Source organism: Harpia harpyja, chromosome 1 (genome assembly GCF_026419915.1).
Source record: "Harpia harpyja isolate bHarHar1 chromosome 1, bHarHar1 primary haplotype, whole genome shotgun sequence".
Classification (NCBI taxonomy): Eukaryota; Metazoa; Chordata; class Aves; order Accipitriformes; family Accipitridae; genus Harpia; species Harpia harpyja.
In genome coordinates this window covers 74,488,442-74,507,313 of record NC_068940.1, presented here as the reverse complement: position 1 = coordinate 74,507,313, position 18,872 = coordinate 74,488,442, and the positions used below count along the sequence as shown (strand labels likewise).

Below are 18,872 nucleotides of genomic sequence, written 5' to 3'. Positions count from 1 at the left end.
GCTGTTTCTGAATGAATGTTGATCAAAGGTGCTCAAAATGGGTTTAAACTTTTACATCTACCACTTAACTAAAAATATTTTTAACATCTTATGTTAAAAAAATTAAATAAAGTTGGTTAGCCTGTAGCTATTATTCAGCCTATATCTTCTGTATTTATAATAAGGTACTCAGTAATTGAAAGATTTTTATTGATAACATCTAAGCAGGGTTCTTTTTAGAACATGTGACTAATGATAATTAATTGCTCCATAAATAAATTAATCTGAAAAGCACCCCACTGTTAACTTTTTTTGAGAAAATAATAGCCATCACCCATACTCTTCATACAGTAAGGTAGAAGAAAATGATCAACAGAAGCGGGTTTGAACTGTCTACAGCCCTTGTACCTACAAAACCACTCTTCCTATTTATCTATTTAATAACAACAGAGTAGGAATAAGCAAATGATCAGAGGGATGGACAGTGTACACCAAGAAGGCTTCCTGAGTTTCCACTCAGCAGAACCTAGACAAATTTGCTGGAATTAAAAAAAAAAAAAAAAAAAAAAAAAAAAAGCAAGAGAGAAACACAAACCCTGTTGAGTTACATCAGTAAACCAATCAAAACCAATCACCTTTGACCATTAAATTGCCTGCCTCTCTTCCAGTCTTCAAAAAAGACAACAGAAGCTGTTTTGGAAGGACTGAGCAGCACACACCTATTTTTCCAGGTGCAAATAACTGTTGAATTCCTGTTTTGTGAGAAGGTGAGATTAATTTTGTCCCAGTTGAGGATGAAAGAATCCTAAAGCTTTTTTCTAGGCCAACCTGCACCCATTGACTTAGAGTTGAGGGGTTTGGGCACCCATCAAAATACTGTATTAAATATTTAGATTTTAATACCTCACTTAAAACAACGTAAGCCTAGGCCCAACAGGCTGAACTCATCCACGCATAGTTCTGTTTTTAAAACTGATCCCCACCTAGAAGTCAGTGCAATCAGAAATAGCTCCTTTTAGAAACTACCCTATAGAATTCAAGTCATTTTTGTTGACCTCCCTAGTTTAATCCCCCACTCTTTTCTTACTTACTCAGTAGCCATTAGCAAGCTCTGGGGATCTGTAGTTGAGAACCGTGGGGCTAGACCCATCAACTCAGGTAAAACAAACTGCATTCCATCCTGCTCTGCAAGCATCACTGAAACACAAATATCAGCAGTACAGTTTCCCAAGAGATTTTCCAAAAACATATCTTGGTAGTCTATTCTTCTTCCTCCATTTTGGAGAAAGCACTTGCCCTTAAGACCTCCATGCAGTTCACAAGAATCAATGCTCCAGTTAACTCTCGCCAATGTTTTGTTACTGGGTTTTTCATTTTATCCAAGGCTGATTGCAGGTCTTGTAAGACATCCCTGTAACTGTCTCCATAATGGGCAGCCCACGTGTAGAGAAAGTCATATGCAGGTTTCCACATCATCTGAAAATAAAGGGGAAAAAAAAAGTTTTAATTGCAGAAATTGAATTATTGAGAAAAAAAAATAGCTAAATATTTCCAATGGTAGAAAAGTCATCAAAAAGAAAAAAGAAAATTAGTGTTTGATCCCTAGCCATGCTGAAATGCTTTATCATAAAAGGCATGTTGTTATAAAAACTCCAGTAACCTTATGTCCTTCATTTCTATGAAACTTAAATTCTTAGCGAGGTAAATAATGGAAAGATAAATTCTTCATTCAGATGATTATCACCAGGTTGAAATATATCCTTGTCTGAAAGTATAACTCAAAGAACAGGGGTGGAAGGAAAACACTTTTCCCCTTGGTCATTTTTTAAATGCATAGCAGCAGTTTCCCTATTTGGAGTTTGGCTGTGGTTTTGATGGTTAATGCCTCCCTGTCTCATTAATCAACATCTTACCGTCCCTCTACTTAGCCTGCAACTTTTAAACATGCTTCTTATCTTTACAAAAATGTTTTCTGGTAACAGCAGCAGGAAGACAATCTACCTATAAAACCTCTGTTTAAAACAAAGAAAGAAAAAAAAAGCCCAAACACCCCAAAAGCAGGAGAGTCAAAAGCTTTTATAATTACATTTTTAAAATCAGGACATGAAATTTAAAAAATGTCCTGCAAGAAACAAAGGAAATGATGAAAAGATAGGTTACCAGTGCTCCTTATTTCAAACTACAATATGTTTATTTTATGCCAAACAAATATGGAGCAGATCCTTAACAGGTGTAATGTGTCATTGGTCTAGTGACACTAATTAAGCTATGACAGCATGATTCAGATATGAGCTGGACTTATATGATTTAAAGTGCTGATGTCCAGAGTAAGTTTGCTCAGTTTACAAACAAAAAGATTGTTTTCCCAGATGCTGCTTTTCCAAATTTAACTTGGGCTATCCATTTTCTAGTTTCCCACTCCTCATTGGCAATAAAGGTTTTGCAAACAGCAATTGAGTTAGGAATTGCAGGGGTGATACACAAAGCTATAAAGAAATCTATCACTTTCCTAAAAGGTTCTGGCATTTGCTGTTTTAACAGAAACACACTTATACATAGTAATAAAAGCGTATGGACTGATGTGTGCACATGTATACACATATCCACAGAAGTGATCAGGAAGCCCAGATTTTTTTTTAACATCTTTTTCTCTTTTAATGGAAAAGCAGTTTTCATGGTTCTGAAGGATAATCCAAGAGGAAATTCGTTATTTCCTCAATGTAATCCTATTAATTTAGAAATAATACACATTATGAACCTCTGCTTCCTTGATTTAAGATTTATTTACTTGATCCCTCGAGGAACTGAGTAGCAGAATTTCTTTGCTCATAGTTCTGAGTTTTCTCTACATTTGGGCTAAGAACTCTCAATTTACCCTAAGACTGAGTCTATTGTAGTTTCTGTAAACATCACCCTCAACTTCTGCTGCCTTTCTCACCCATCCCCAAATGGAAAAACCCATCAAACTCATATCCCCAGTAGGGTGTCTCACAGTGTGATTAGTCTGGCTTCTGCCTTCAGTTTAAGCCATAAAAAAGTGCCTACGCTTTCAGTGAAATTTCTCATTTTAGGTCTACAGGAGGGAAGGGCATCATCATTTACCCAAAATGAATGGTGTCTACTCCTCTCTTTAAGCAAGTCTATCTTAAGTCATAACCACAAGTTTATAAAAGGAGGAAAGAAAAGTAACTCGGTGGTAGGTGGGAAGAAGGAGAGTGATGAATTCTTTCCTTTTATTAGACAGTCTATGTTGAAAAAGAAGTTTTTAATGTACTACTGCAAATACTAGGTATTACAACGTATTTTAGTGAACTAAAGCAGCTCACCACTGTTGTATTTATTCTGAGACCACAAAGTTTCTGTATTCCCAATTTAGCTTGATAACCAAAGTAGCCACCAAGAGAAGCTGGATTTCCTGATATTCTGCCGCTGGCTATGCCTTTTCTCTGGCTCCTGCTTCCTTTCCTTATATTCCTGTTAGACCAGGATATTTGGAGAATTGGGGTACAGCCTTCTGTCTTCACTAGAATGTGACAAGACAGTGAGTATGAAAAGATGCTATGCTTTGACTGATGCTGAAGGTCAGTCTGACACTGTGCAATCAGAGAATTGGCTGAAATATGTCTAAAATACAAACCCTGGTTTTCTCTACTCTGTTACAACTGATTTTTCTTTCTTCTGGGACAAAAGAAAAATAAAAAAAAGGGGGGGGATCAAAAGCTTTATAAACTGGTCATTGCTGATGCATGATTAACTTAGCAATAATCTACATGCTCACTACACTGAACTAACACTGCAAACCAGGCTTCTAAGGCAGGTCCTTCTCCATATCCACATACTCTAAGGGAATGGGTGAACTGAATTGCATTTGACATGCCTGAATTATATTAAAGCAGATTTTCAGGCAAAATATTAAATCACTGCAGCATCCCAGGCAAGTCTCATCTCAGGTACATTCATGAGTTTTCCCTCTGCTCTCACTGCCTCTGCTGAGTAGGTAATAATGATACCTACATCCTCTGTAAAGTGATTTGGAATTTACTGATGAAAAGCACTTCAAAATCTAGGCACCAATTGTATGTACCTCAAGTTGCCTCTGTGATCATCTGGGAGAAGATTTGTCCCACTAAGAAAAATATTAAGTTTAAAAGCAGAAACATTTTTCAACCAATCAATCCTCTTGATGGTAGAACAGTCCTTGATGGGTAATGAATTGGTTAATGTTTTCAGATAATCCTCAATAATTACTCAAAACTTATTACTCCCCCATTTTTGCTTGGTTTCATGTTTTCACACCAACAAATACTATCAATGAGAAAGTTTTTCCATTAGAAAACTCCAGGCTGGGATAAGATACTTTTAATCAGGGTTCTTTTATACCTGCTTAGTAAATGTGATGATCAGCAATCATTCTGGATTTAGTCAGACTAATGCTAACCTTGTAACAATGCTGGGGGCATCTCCATACAGGTATGAAGTTAGACTGCATTAGCTGCCTTCATTTTGCATCCATGATGAACAACATACATACACAAAACTATAAACAGAGTATTGCTTTCTGCACGTAGAGTGTCAGTGCACGAGAGCATTGAGAAGTTCAGAGATCTGAAGAAAGCACTGAAATTCAGTAGAAAGTACTGAAATTCAAGGTTAGATTCACAGGACAGTGAGGATGCTGAGTGTTCACATGAGATACCAGTGCTAGAAACCTGGTGTGCTTTGAACTCACACCTGCGTAGACAAGCACTATTACAAAGCTCACATGAACCCAATAAATTCCCCATGGGCCCAGCTTAAGCCTTGAGAAATGACATAAAAATAAAGCAAAATTCTGATCCTTGATAGCTTGTTGAATGTTCTCTTAAAAAATAGAACACACTCTATTATTGGCTTTTTTATGATGAATTTCACTGTACTATCTTCCGGCAGCAGACACTGTCACTGAAAGACAGAATTTTGTAGGTGGTTTGTCATAAAAATAATGTAAAAAAACCTCTTGAAAATAAAAGAATAGGGTGTATGAGGCAAAAGATGGGCTTCATGGAAATAGACACCCATTTAAAACAAAGTAAATTTTTTTAATATATATTTTTATATATATATAAATAAATAGGTATGGTGCTGGAAAAAGAGTTTTAAGATTGTTTTAGTTCTGCTGTCTGTTAGCAAAGGAGAAAACATTTCCAAATCCCATGGAGAACAGTAGAGTTGCACATTGTTCAGGTCTATAATTCCTTCTGTAGAAAGCTGGGGTTTTGTCAGACAGTGACAGAAAGCTTAGTAAGTGAAACAAAAGCCTAGGAAGTTAGACAAGGCACGGCATAACAGAAAAAAAAAAAATTAATGGAAATGACAAGCATTCACATTCTATTTGATTTTAGTATTTTAGAATAAGCTAGTGCAAAACCAGAGACAATAACAGGGTGATTTTTTTCACTAAAAGAGAACAGTAGACTAGGGATTGGCAGCGCTGAGAGTTTTATGAGAAAAAAAATTAAGGAGGAAGGTGCATCCAGGCACAAGTAATGTACCCAGAACAACTAAAAAAAAAAAAATAAAATACACAAAATAGCTGAAAGAGAAAAGCAAGATCAGAGGAGGAGGCAGTGTCTGCAAACAGCAATGATAGAGATATTTTTGTAGAAAAGTGCAGAACCTTGTAAGTAGATGTGTGGAATTTTGGTCAAATATTGATTGGGGAGGGAGGGCAGAGCATTCAAAGGGAATGAGGTGGTGGTTCACGATTAGAGCAGCAATCTCTTGATAGCTATCACCAGGCAGATAAAACTGAGATGAAAGACTCTCTGGATTCAGCCTATGGAAAGGAGGATATGTTTCACAGGGAAGAGGAAGAATCAGCTACAGGGAAAGAAAAAGGAAGAAAAAAATCGCTTGAGTAGTTGTGAACCTGTGAATGGGAAATAGTGATTCCTTTGGTACTGAGAGGTGAGAGAGAAGGAATTCAGGCTGGATCATGTGCATTACCTGCAATAATCAGGGGATGATAGTACAGGCAGAGGGAGAGTCGAGCCTGAACGTAAACTCTCAAGGCAGAAAGATCAGCTTGAGCATCATTTAGCAATGCTTATAAAAGAGGATGTTCAGGGTAAAATCCAGTCTGGGACCTAGAAGTCATTGGAACATAACTCTGTGGGAAACAGTGGATCTACTGCATGCTTCAGTGTTGAAGTAAAAGTAGAGGAACGTGGGAAGCAACTTGGCTGCCCAGGCAAAGGTGTGCCAGGAGCACAGGCTGGCCCTCAGCTCAGAGGCACGGATGAGGGCCCACCCTAAGTTTTGTGACATATCTGACATTGCACGGATGCCGTGGGTACCTCTGGGCACCTCAAATGGCACTTGAGATATAATTAGGCACCTAAATTGCTCTTTAGATGTGTATGCACTAAAATACATCTGAGAGGTCAACTTGACTTTTATTTAGAACTTGTAGTTCTATATAAGCAGAGAAGAATAAATAGCATGACCTACCTGACAAACTATGAAATTAAAACATGATTTGCCATGTTCATATAATAGGACAGAAGTGGAATTGGTGTTAGAGCTTCCAAACTCTTGTCACGCTACTTAGGCTAAATGATGGCAAATATTATACAAGTGCAGAAGAGAAAAGTGTTAATGGTGGAGGTAAGCTTCCTTTCAGTGGGAAGAGAAAAAGCTGTACTGAGGGTGATTTGAAGTGGCTCCTGCAAGAACTGGATGGTCTTCCTCACTGTGTCTGAAATGACAGCAGAGGAGTGAGTAAGATTAACAAGTGGGCAGGACAATAAGAAGGGATGGAAAGTGGCCCTTGAGGTGGGAGTAAAGAGCTGAAGCTCAAGATGGAGAACAGGAACTCCACAGCAAATTAATTTGGCACAGTAACACTGAAAAAACGGTTTCAAAGGAATATCTAGATACTGCAAGCAAAAGTTGGTGAGAACTCCTCGCATTGAAGGGCTTGCAAATTAAATAAGAAGGCCGAAATGCAAGAGGAAAGAAGTGCACAAAGCAAGGAAGGAAAAAGGTCCCTGGCTGTGTTTGTGCAGAGAAGCAAGTGTGCACACACCATTACACCAGAGCCTTACCTCCAGAGCTACTGCTCCATTTTTGCCTTGGTGGGGTACTTCGTAAGCCTCAATTTGCTGCTTTGTGAGTCGGGCTAGCCTCTCCGCAAGCTCCCGCCAGTATTTGCCAAGCTTGACAGCTGAAGTCAAAATGATGGTGTCCTGGGTAAGACGTGCCACTAATCCCTGGCAATCTATTTTCAAAAGTGCCTGCAACAATCATTTTCATTAGTGTACCTTCACCAATAACTACAAACAGAACATTATAATTCATTTTTATAGCACTATTCTGCATTTCTAAGCAGACAGGAAGGCTTTTTTTTTTTTATTTTGTGTTCTTACAAATATGTAAATTTTTTTTCTACAAAAAAGTGTCGCCAGCAGTTTCATAGGAAAACTGCCCACAAGCTTAAGAAAAAATTAAGCTGGCATTCAGCTGCTACAGCATTCCAGTGTCAAATGGATCCTGCCAAGTTTACAGATCCTAAAGGAAAAATATGCTTCTCCAACAAAAATATTTGGGACATCAAATTTAGCTTCTTCAAGTGTGACATGAAACTTCAAAATGAAGTTAGAGTACTATTATACTAAGGTGTGGTCCTTTGTCTACTGCTTTTCTGGAAAATAACTGATTACGTTGGCCAGCACGTTTTGATTTACTCCTCCCACAGATCTAACAATTTGCTGAGCATTAAGCAGAAATGCAAGCATAAAACTCTTCCCTCCCCCATGCCGAATGAGCTTTTAGTAACAAATTAAAATGGTTCCAGGAGTGAAACACTGAAATGCAGATATGTTGCATTCTACTTTCTTTATTTGTTTGGGTAAGAGCTAATGAGAAAAATAGGTGGTGTTTTTTTCTTCTCCTCAAATTAATAGCAAAATGTTCCACTGAAAATGTTGACTTTTTCAGTGAAAGATCAAGAACAAAATCCAGAAGTTTTCCTTGGGTTTTAGATACTGATTTTTAATAAAATATCAAGCATTTCTGCAGAAATCAGACATTTGTGTGATTTAATTGTAAAACACTTTTCCATGAAAATCCTCATTGCAAACAGTAGAACTTTTGGTAGGCACAGTAGTGAGAAGCAGACAAAAGTGTACAGTACCAAATCCCCTTATACTTTGGCAAAGTGGAGCAAAGTTGTTCAGTTTGACTTTGCTCTGATAATCAAGAACCCTATTAAACATAATAATAGGAAATTAATTAAAAGAAATAAGTAGCACATTCTACCCAAAAGCAACATGGATGATATCTAGCTTTAAGTCTAGCTTTACAAAGACAGGGACCTGCATTGGCATTTCATAGCTCAAAATCATATACATCTCAAAAAATGGGACATCTTGTTAATCTAATTGTGCCCCACCTTTTGCCTGTTCTGTAATGAACACTGTTTCACTGTATTCAATTAAAAGCTTGGATCATTTTCACCTTTAACTCCCCCCTCCCCTTTTTGGACAGAGATGTGGCAGACTAAACTGTACTTCATACTTGCTCAGGTTTATTCCACACAGTTTAATGCAGTCTTGAGAGTTGTAAGTGGCCACTGCTACGAAAGTTTTCTGAATCCTGCTGAAATTGCTGTCAGCACTTCAAAGGGGATAGACCAGTTATGAGAAGTAAACCCTGTTAAGGTTTGCAATTTGGGATAGTCAAAAGGCTTTAGATGAAAGGCTATGATGTGAATTTTTAAACACCCATTTTTATAATACCTTATTTTCATATGAGAAATTTAATTCTCTTCTGTAGTCTACTTCTGGTAGACTTTTCAGTCAGAGACAAGGACAGAACGGAGTAATCATTAATTCCAAATTAATCTGCACACAGATCCATAAGTAAATTAAGATGGTTAACAGTGCAACCCATTACCTGGAAGCATTTAGAATTAACCTACTTTTGATTCACATGTAATGGTATTGAATCACATAAAAGTTGTCCAGTGGCTTACAAATGAGGCACAAGAAAATATGTACCGAAATACTTGTAATATCGTCTTTAGGTCACTACAACATTGACTATGAAGTTGTCATGTGTGGATTAAAAATCTTGTCTTTAACATGTGGGTCAGGATTTCCTTGCTTTAAAAATATGAAGCAAACTTAGACATGCCTCTTAGGGTACACAGGATATATAAATCACGGAGTTTTCACACTATAAGGTTACTAATACTTCACAATGGGAATGTGAATTGCTCAGGGAAGCAATTTACCATGATAACTTCCATGACAAAAGACAAAACTATTTCAATCATGGCCATTTAAAAACAAAAAAAGTCATCTCAGTCAACCTACTAAATAAGCGAGGCTCCTGGAGCATTTGCAGAACACTGTTTAGAATTAATTCATCAAAGTATTATTCTTCATGAGTGTCTGGATGTACTTTCCATCTATAGATGTCTACAAATTTTAGTAATATGTTCAGATTTGTAAAGATTCCCACAAGAGTGCAGGACCATGTTTTCTTGTTCACACATTGCTATTGAGTAGTTTCTTGGCAATGCATTCCCAATAACCAAGTTAGTTCATGCAATACTTACAACAATGAGCTCATAAAGAAATAGTCTTTTTTTTTTGTTAGCATGGCAGTCTTCCTTCATCCTCTTCACAACATGCGCAACTCTCTCTGATTCTTTATCAGCATGTGCCTCATTAAAGTAATCCAAAGACATATGCGAATATCCTAGCACCTCAGCCAAAGCTCTCCAGTCATAAACACTCTCTGATACTGTAGACAGAACTACTGAGTAGATATAAGTCAGTTTTTTGAATGGCAATGCAATTTGTTCAACAATATTCCTGGTTGTTATCTCACTATCAGCAGTGTCCATAGCTTGTTCTTTGGAAATCACTTTTATGTTTTTGCAATGTACAAGACCAATCTTTCTTCTGAGAACTCCTACATACCATTCTTTTATTTTAGTTTGTCCAATGGCTTTTACTTTATCTTCACCAAGAAGTGCTATTGTGTCCCCTTTGAAATACTCTAGCAAATAGTCAATCTTATTTTGACGTAACACACTTTTCAAAGCCACTCCGTAAGTATTAATGCTCAAAATCTTATCTTGAAACTTTGGATATTTAACTGTTGGTATTAAAAGCAAAGGTGCAGACTTGATTTCTTTACGGTTTTGTAAGCGGTTTGGCCTACTGGTAATTCCACTTAATTTTGGAGCTGGATCAGGAGTTGTAACGTGGAACTGCGTTACTTGGCTACTTTTTGAGACTTTAATCTGAACGAGGAAAACAAAGAAATGCATCTCCCTACATCCAAGCATGGAAAACAGGAATTGTTGGCGGACCATTTCACCAGTTTTCAGCTCCTCCTCTTTAATATTTTTGCTTTGGTCTTCCATCTTCACTTCAAAATCTGGATCACAGGATACCAAAGAAATGTTTAGATCTTGTGGCTTTTCAAGCAGAAATGTATGTTTTCCCCACAGCTGAAACACAACGGGAGGCATATTTTTACTCCCCTTTTTTATATCACAAATTGTGAGTTTTCCTGGAATGTAGTTATGACCAAAGACTGTAAAAACTGCTGTAAAAGATGGGTGAATATATTTGGGACCATAAATTCCAACTGAGACTGTTCTATGAACATAGTCCCAGACGTTAGTTGCTGGAGGCTGGATTTTGTTCGCTTGTATGGCAATCACTGCATACATCACGTGAGCTAGGTCAGTTAGCTTCACTTGTATGGTATCTTGATAAGTGTAGCAATTTTCTAGCTTCTTAAAAGGCCCTTCTTTATTGAGACTATAAAAACACACAATATCACTCATAACTTGGCTGAGTGGATCGTTCCTCACTTTAGCTGCAACTTTCACCTCTAGGAAAATGGCTTCCCTTGTGTTGAGGTTGCTCAGTGTAAGTTCTATCAGAGGACTTACAGTGCTAGACAGCTCATTGTTAAATGATGATGGAGGGTTAAGGATAGCCTTTAAACCAACTTCTTGGAATTCCCCAGGTAATACGTGACCCACAGGGACATGAATGTTGATATCCGAGTCAGGTAGCTGTACTGAACCCCCTTCATGATTCAGTTTACAAACTACATGAATGTCTGTAGCTTGTGTTTGTGCCCATCCAGGACTATGGCTCATAGCTTCTAAATCTAGGCAAGATCGGGTGAGTTGTCGGTGACTCAACCAAGCCATCTTGTAGGCTTCACGGTCATTTTGAAGCCATGTCATATCTGAAGCTATAGTTTTTTGAGGTGTTGTCTTGCGAGGATTCAATCTTCGGTTATCAACAATGTCCAGGAAGTCAGAGACACTCTTGGATCGTCCAGATCTTCTTGCTGAAGTCTTTCTTAGAAGACAATCAATGTCTAGCTCATCACCCGAGGAAGCCAAAGAATCCCTGTTGCTAGAGACTTTGGAGAACATATGGGGGTTTTCTTTTAAGATTGAAAGGTATCTATTATTTTCATTTCTAATTGAAGCAGCTATGTCATGTATGAAAGGGTTGGAGGCTGACAGTTCATTCCAGAAAGGGTTAGTCTTGGAAACAGCATGGGCATGTTTGAATACATCAGACCAGTTAATATCCAAATCCAGTTTACTTTCATTGACATCTGTTTAAAAGAGAAAACAGAAGCATTTCCTAAAGCACAGAGATTTGAGAAATTCCCATTCGTTCCCAACTGATAGTCTATTAAGTTAACGGGTGTCTAAATTTATCCTCCTAAAATACATATAGGTCAAGTTGTTAAGGAACACATTTATATATTTCTCCTTCAGGATTTTAAAAAGTGTAAATATTGATTTCTAAGTAGCATTAAGAATCTTTTTTAATAGAAAGAGTGCTAACACATTAGCGCTGAAGGTTGTAAAGCATCTTCTGCAAGGTGCTGATCATTATCAACTCCTACGACTATTAATTGGCATAGAGCATGCTAAGGTCCCATAAGTTTTAAACCCTTAAATTCCAGCAATCTTTGGCCTCTTACAAAATGCCATAGATTATTTTCTTTTGTGTCTACCTCTCTGCAAAGATTAACCAACTACTTTTTCATTTTTCAAACACTGTAGACAGTACAGATAAATGTATTATTCAAGATTCCTTTTCATGCTAATGCACATGCCTTTAATTGATAACAGCACTCTTACAATTTATCTCAGTGTGAGTGGAATTTGTTCTACTAGCTTTCCGTTAAAACATTTTTTTGGTACAGTTTATGAGTTCTTGTACAATTTGAAATTTGGACAGAAATGTTTTTGCAGCTACTGATTTTTCTGAGATTGCACTTAAATAGACAAATAGGGTTGTATACATGATATTTAAATATGCTTGCTAATAAGAACACTCATTATTAACAGTAATGTCTATTTGCTCTGAAGACAAGATGTGCTTATATTTTATATTAATAACTGTTCACAGAAGCTGGTTTGTAGGTTGATTATGACTTGCACTTCCTGCAACAAACAGAGTGCCTACAACCTTTTGTGCTAAGGGTTTCTATCACTTCAGTTTGCCATTATTTTTCTATATACAGAGGTTATACCATCCCTTCTTTCTACATACTTGTAAAGGATTTTAATTTTAGAGGGAAAATTCAGCATTTCTTTTCTTTCAGCATATCTATATCCTTCATTATTACACTTTCCATAGTACCTTCCATCTCCAAGGTTACTAATTATTGCTCAGTTGCAAGAATGACAGTGCATTCAGCCACAAAAAGAAAAAAATAAAATTGAAATGTCAGTACTTTTCTTTTTGTTTCCTTTGTCATGAATTGCAACAAAAAAGCCAGAACTGTGATTTTTTCCACAGTTCCAAAAAAATCCCAATTTGGAATAACCAAAGTGGAATTTACCTGCTTCCCAGGGGCCCATCTGGAAGGCTTTAGCATTGTATTGACTAGAGCCTTCCAGGCAAGCTGCTGGGGGGAGCCAGCCCAGGGGCAGCCTCCTGTCCCTCCAGCACCCAGCCTTGGCCAGGGCCACCAGATGGGGCTGGGCTGCTCAAGCACCAGCTGAAAAGGCATTTTGTTTCTGCCCACAGGCCAAAAGCTTTCCCCACGCTGTGATGTTATTGCAGTCAGATCATTATTATCTATTAAAAAAATAAATTAATTAGTCCCCAAAGAAATGTTAGGGGGTTTGTCTGTTTGTTTCCTGGCCCTAAAGGGCATGTTCCTACAGGAAAAGTCTAAGCAGAAAACTCTGGCAGAGCCTGAGTCATTAGGCTGGACTCTTTCTCATGCCAAGGTACCAGCACCGATTACTGGAGTGCAGGAGGTTAGTGAGGAAATAATTCCTGGCCAGTGCCAGGCCCACCGTTGCTCACATCTGCTACTGGACAAAATGCTAAGAGAATGCGTACCTTGTGGAGGGGAATGTTTTCTTAACTTTCAGATTAAAATAACAATGAGATAAAAGCAACTTTGGTTTTGACTCAGGTTAACAGTTGAAGTCCAACCCATGGTTTTCTACTGGCAAAACCTCAAGTTTTTAAACTGGGCTAACTCCAAAATTAGCTTGCCTTCCTGGTTCTTAAAACCCTAAATTAATCTAGTTTGGCTAGTAACTCCCTTTTCTCATCCTTGTCTCAACCCCCAATAAACATACCCTAAATAGCATTTTTTCATGTAAGGTTAAAGGTTCTAGCTCTTCCTCCCAACCTGCCTGACCCGTGTTTGCTATGGGGGACAGAGGACTTCTCTTACATGCCAGCAAATTTCTCCTAGGGGACCTTGTGACAACGCCTTGTGTTCTGACACCAGGGACATCTATGATGGCCTGAGTAGTGCAAAATACAAGCAATAAAAACAAACAAACAAACAAACAAACCCAAACCAAAACAAAACAACCAACCTGGTGTGCAGGAGTTTACAGAGTAGTTATAGCTCTTGACACTATTGAGAGTTTTGCAGAAATACAGACTGTAGTTGGAGAGCCTTAATATAGAAAATAGCGGAAGAGACATACTGTAGCTAGCTGCAGGTGTCCGGTCATCCACGTCAATCAAAGTCCCCTCTGACCTGCTCCGTGGAATCTCTCCACTGGTTAGGGAAGCTGTTCCACTACTGGAGGTGTTTTCCTCCTAGGAAACAGTTAAATATATAAAACATCAGCAAGTATGCAATTTGAAAAAGGGGAAACTGTTGAAGAATAATTGAGCTTTGCTCTTGTGATGTGACACAAATGAAGAAAAAAAAGTGAAGTTATAGTTTATGAGTAAATTTATGGAGTCTGTCCAAGAGCATCACAACCCTGAGTGAGTCTTACGAACTAATTTGCAGCAAAACTACCAGATGCTACAGCTGCAGTACAATACCATGCCCCAGTCCATAGTGAAGTCCAATAACTCACATAATTAAGTGTCTTGCAATTGTAACCGAGCTAATTGTACAATAACTTCCATCCAGAAAGTCTTGAATAAAAAACTTTTTTTAAAAAAATAAACATCCTAATTCCTGTTCTCAGGTAAGTTTGACTAGAAAAGTTGAAGGGGAAGAGCTAGATCTGTTCCTTCCTTTGCCAATTAATACAAAATAATTCCAACCTTTTCTGGTTTATTATTCTTCCTATGCTCTTCCCTGAGTGAACATCAGGTCAGATTTTCCTTTTAATCTGTACAAGAATGACTTAAAGTACTCTTCCTTAGGGCCCACACCAGCACAGCAACAGCCTAAGAGAGGACATTCAGGTCTTTCTTCTTCCTTGTTCTGGCTACAAGAAGTTCTGTTTGGTTTTGACACAGTTTGCACATGGACTGGGCCACACAAGAGCTGTAAACCAGATGCGGCGTTTGAAAGAGAGAGAGTCAACAGCAAACCTATTGCAAAGGCAGGGCAGGAGGGGCATCCCTCTGAAGCAGGCAACAGGAGGATGAACCTCTCAAGGTATCATCACCTAATGCTGTTTTCAGCTGCCCAGAAAGAGGAGCTGCAGGTCTTCAGAGGGGCATTGGGTATCCTACATGCTGAGGTTACTGTGTCCCAGAAACAGAAGCTGGAGGAAATAAAATATTCTAAATCTTTTTTGTGCAGGAGAGATCACTAAACTAGTGCTATAAACCAAGAGATCATTTAGTGACTTTCCCAGAATCCTCTCACTGATCCTATACATAGTGGGGTATAAAGGCTGATGGGCAATAGATACATTAAGACATATGGTTAAAAAGAAAAGAAAACAAGCAAGCAAACAAACAAAAACAAGGGGAAAAAAAAAAAAAAAAAGAGAAAAGCTAAAAGAGCCAGAAGTTTTTCTGGGTCCATCCACAGGATACAATATTCAGCTTTGTTCAGGAGCCTGAAATATTGCAGTCTGCTACTTCTTACGGCCTAAGCAGATCTCATTTTATCATGTTTAAAATGGAAAAAAAAAAGATGCATTGGGCCTGGTTTTACTGCGGCTGTAAGAAAAAGGAATTTTCAGTTACAGTTCTAGTAGGTGAGTTATGGGAAAAAGGAAGCATACCTTATATCAAAGCATTACTGAACAGAAACTGGAAGTCAGCTGTCTGTTTCCATTGCACAATGCCATGGTTTAAGACATCTTTTTTTTTCCACTGTGAACGTAAATTGGTACTTTTTGTTCTTCCCACAAGAGCCACCTTCAGCTAATGGCAATCTGTTCAGCTGCTGATTTGCACTTAGGCAGGATGCAAGGCTGAGGTCAGGCTAAGCCTGACAGTCACCCAGCTGCACGGCTGTCACAGGACTGTACGGACTTTCAGGTTCCTCTCTTACCAGAAATCTCAGGTGTTGGCCTTAGAAGTCCTGATTTCAGATGGTAGTGAAAGCTAGCCTCCAAGACCAATACTTTGTGGCTTCTGCTATTAATGCCCCACCAGAATCAAACTGGAAACTAAAATACGTCCTTAATCCCAACATTGTAGTTCCAAGACCTGTCTTCCCACACCTGTATAAAAACATCACCATTCCTCCCATCTCTCATAAAAGACAGTATCTTTGATAATGTGTACCAATTCCTTCAAAGGAAACAAGTTTTGCTTTCCTGCTGCATCTCAAAATGTTGAAAAAATGAATGCACTCTATAAACATGCAAAATTTTTATCTTGGGCTTCTACTTCAGGGATCGGGGAGGTTTAATCACCAGTGTAATGTGTCCATAGTCTAAAATTCCAATAAGTGTACAAAAAGAAAGTCTACTTTTTACAATTCCAGTGTATTTGTTGCCAGCACTAATCTCTGATGACTTATTAATCAATTGACATATTAATCTAAGAATGGTTCTTTAAATAGTTAATCACCTCACAATTATTTTGGTAGCTGTATGAAGTGGGAGACACTAAGTAAGGATGAGGAAAGAGCACAAGAGTGCAAGTAGATGCACAGGGACTAAAATAGGAAACCCTGGGAGAAGGGAGAGAGAGAGAGAGGAAGAAAGAAAAACAATCTCTTTACACAGTGGGAGTATATTGACAGAGACATGACAACAAGATTGCATAGAAGTTTTATAAACGCTAAGAATTTCTGCAAATAGAATAAGCCATTTCCTAAAAGTTCCCTCTGGGAGCTCCTTAAAACCTTCACCACTAGCCTGGCACAAAGACAGAAAAGGCAGATACTGAAAAGGAAAGCCACTTTCAAAAATAAGTCGTGCCGCCCTCCCCCAAAAGCATTCCTTGGTATAAGAGCATGATGAGGGAGACCTTGTGATTTAGGCATGTCTTCAGGTCAGCCAAGAAGAGGATGAGAGAAGGGGGGACATATAAACATTCCTGGGCAAAAGATGACCACGTTTGGTCAGCATGTCAAGAGATGTGGGAAATGCTGGGAACAAGCTGTACACATGCCATCGGGTACCGGGCAATGTGCCTCCTGAACAGAGTTACATGATATGACACCAGGTTTGTCTCCCATCTCTCGTGTGTTCCAGCTTTAGTGCTGGGAATGCATAAATCCCCAGTGTCTTTGTGAGAGATGAGGAAAATAAGAAAACCCAATGCTCCCCCTTTTCCATGGGTACATTCTGTGGTATAATAGCAACCCAAATGAAACTTTTGGTAGGACAACCCTATTAATTAGAAACTTACCTGGACAAATCCAGAAGAACGATCATCCACAAGAGAAGGGAGATCAATGGGTGTGGGTTATAAAGCCATGCTGATCAGTGGCAAAGGGGAAAGGTATGAAACCCTTTTGCTCCAAAAAGAGGGAGTTATGTATAGGAAGAATCAGAAGCCAAGCTTTTCATTTGCTGTAGCTACTGAGTAAGAAAGATGTAAACTGACAAGTGCTTAATGGTGCAAAGAATTATTTGACTGATGGTATGTCAGCTCACAGTGTGAAGTGAGCAGAGAAAGAAGTAGTGAAGAGGTTGGAAAGAGATCAGCTATGGAGGTGACCAGCGAGTGAACCTGAATGACTGCTGAGAGATGTGACATTTTTCTGTATGAGGGGAAGAAACGGTTTGCCAGGTGCATTCTGCTGTTCAAGCCTCGAGTGCATTGCTGACCCATAAGAGCAGGGGACTCAGGACCCAGGGTGCTGCTGGCATACACATTGTAGAACTGTTACAGAGGAAGAAAAACACATTAGAGGAAGAAGAAAGTCTCAGGTAGAAAGTTCAGTTTCACAGAAGTCAGGACACAGATTTGCTGCAAATGGCATTTTTGCTGCATGTGATACCTCCAGAGATCTCTTCCAGGTCTTTTAAAATTCAAGGCACTTTTTTTTTTTTTTTCTTTCCAGTCTCTCTACCAAAGAAAACATGTCCTGCTGTGCTTAAAATAGGGCTAAGGAAGAAAATAGAAAAAGTCCAAAAACAAATACTTCCCCACTGCCTTTGCCCTCAAAAATGAGAGAGAACACATTCCTTTGTGTTTTAAAGTATCAACATCCCAGAGCAAAACACTAGCAATTTGCCTTTCCTTCAACCTTAACCTTTCTTCAAAAGCAGATTGTGTTAAGAGCAGAGCTCTCCTGTGTCAATGTTTCCCCATGGACTCCTACATGCACCTGACACAGATAGTGCTACTTCAGCCATACCATTATTCACAGCGACTCATGGCCTTTGTATCCAGAGGATGAAACTTATGCATTTGCGAAGACAGGACAAGCAACACAAGCAGGTGATGGAGATGTGCCTCATCCCTCAGGCTCACTTTTAGCTGTCATGGGGAAAAATGACTTACTAGTTATATAGGTTAGGTTGTTAGACTTACTTTACAACTTTATTTCTGAAAAAGGAGCAAGGTATATTCACCAAAATGTTAAATACTGTGTTCCTGATCTGACCAAATACTAAGTATACAGAATTATTTAAATTCTATTAAACAGAGAGAAGAAAAGAAATTCCAAAGAGAAAGCAATACACAGAAGAGAGATGGTTTCAGAAGGCATCACACATCACCACCAAATCTAAACCACTGCCTGTTCTTAGCAGATTAACATGGTTCTAACTAAACATTAGTTACAGTAATAGGTCATATTTTAACAGTCCCTTGGTACTTGTGGCCTGGAACAGCTTTACGGAGCTCAGAGTTTGGTGAGAGGCAATTGGACCCGAGTTTAACAACCTTTGATTACAGGGCTGAACTGTGGTACTGTAGCTAATTGGTAGTACAGGATAGCAAATGAAACCTTCAGTTGAAGCAATAAAGTCTTTGACTTATTCTCTTAGCCTGGTGCAAGTTAGGCAGTCACGAAAATACAGCTGTATCTAATTTTGAACAGAGACAGAAATGGCTTTTAATGTTCAACCTTGAGAGATCTCAACCCTTACCTTACTAATACTTGGCAGCAACCTTAATGCCTGAGTATGACCCTATTACTTGTCATTTTGCCTATAATGATAGAAAAGCATTTTCAATTGATACAGCTACTAGTTTACTCTGTTGTTAAATAGTTGCCAA

At 38.5% G+C, this 18,872-nt stretch overlaps 1 protein-coding gene across 1 annotated transcript in view; it reads right to left on the bottom strand.

The window, feature by feature from the left end:
* Nucleotides 1-564: 564 nt before the first annotated feature.
* MACC1 (MET transcriptional regulator MACC1) overlaps nucleotides 565-18,872 on the bottom strand; it is a 37,921-nt gene continuing 19,613 nt past the window's right edge. The window contains exons 2-5 of the mRNA XM_052800451.1: nucleotides 13,976-14,090; nucleotides 9,581-11,619; nucleotides 7,065-7,253; nucleotides 565-1,455 (exon numbers count right to left, since the gene is read on the bottom strand). Coding sequence (XP_052656411.1) covers nucleotides 1,240-1,455; nucleotides 7,065-7,253; nucleotides 9,581-11,619; nucleotides 13,976-14,090 — 2,559 coding nt within the window. The 3' untranslated portion in view covers nucleotides 565-1,239. The remainder of the gene's footprint in view (nucleotides 1,456-7,064; nucleotides 7,254-9,580; nucleotides 11,620-13,975; nucleotides 14,091-18,872) is intronic.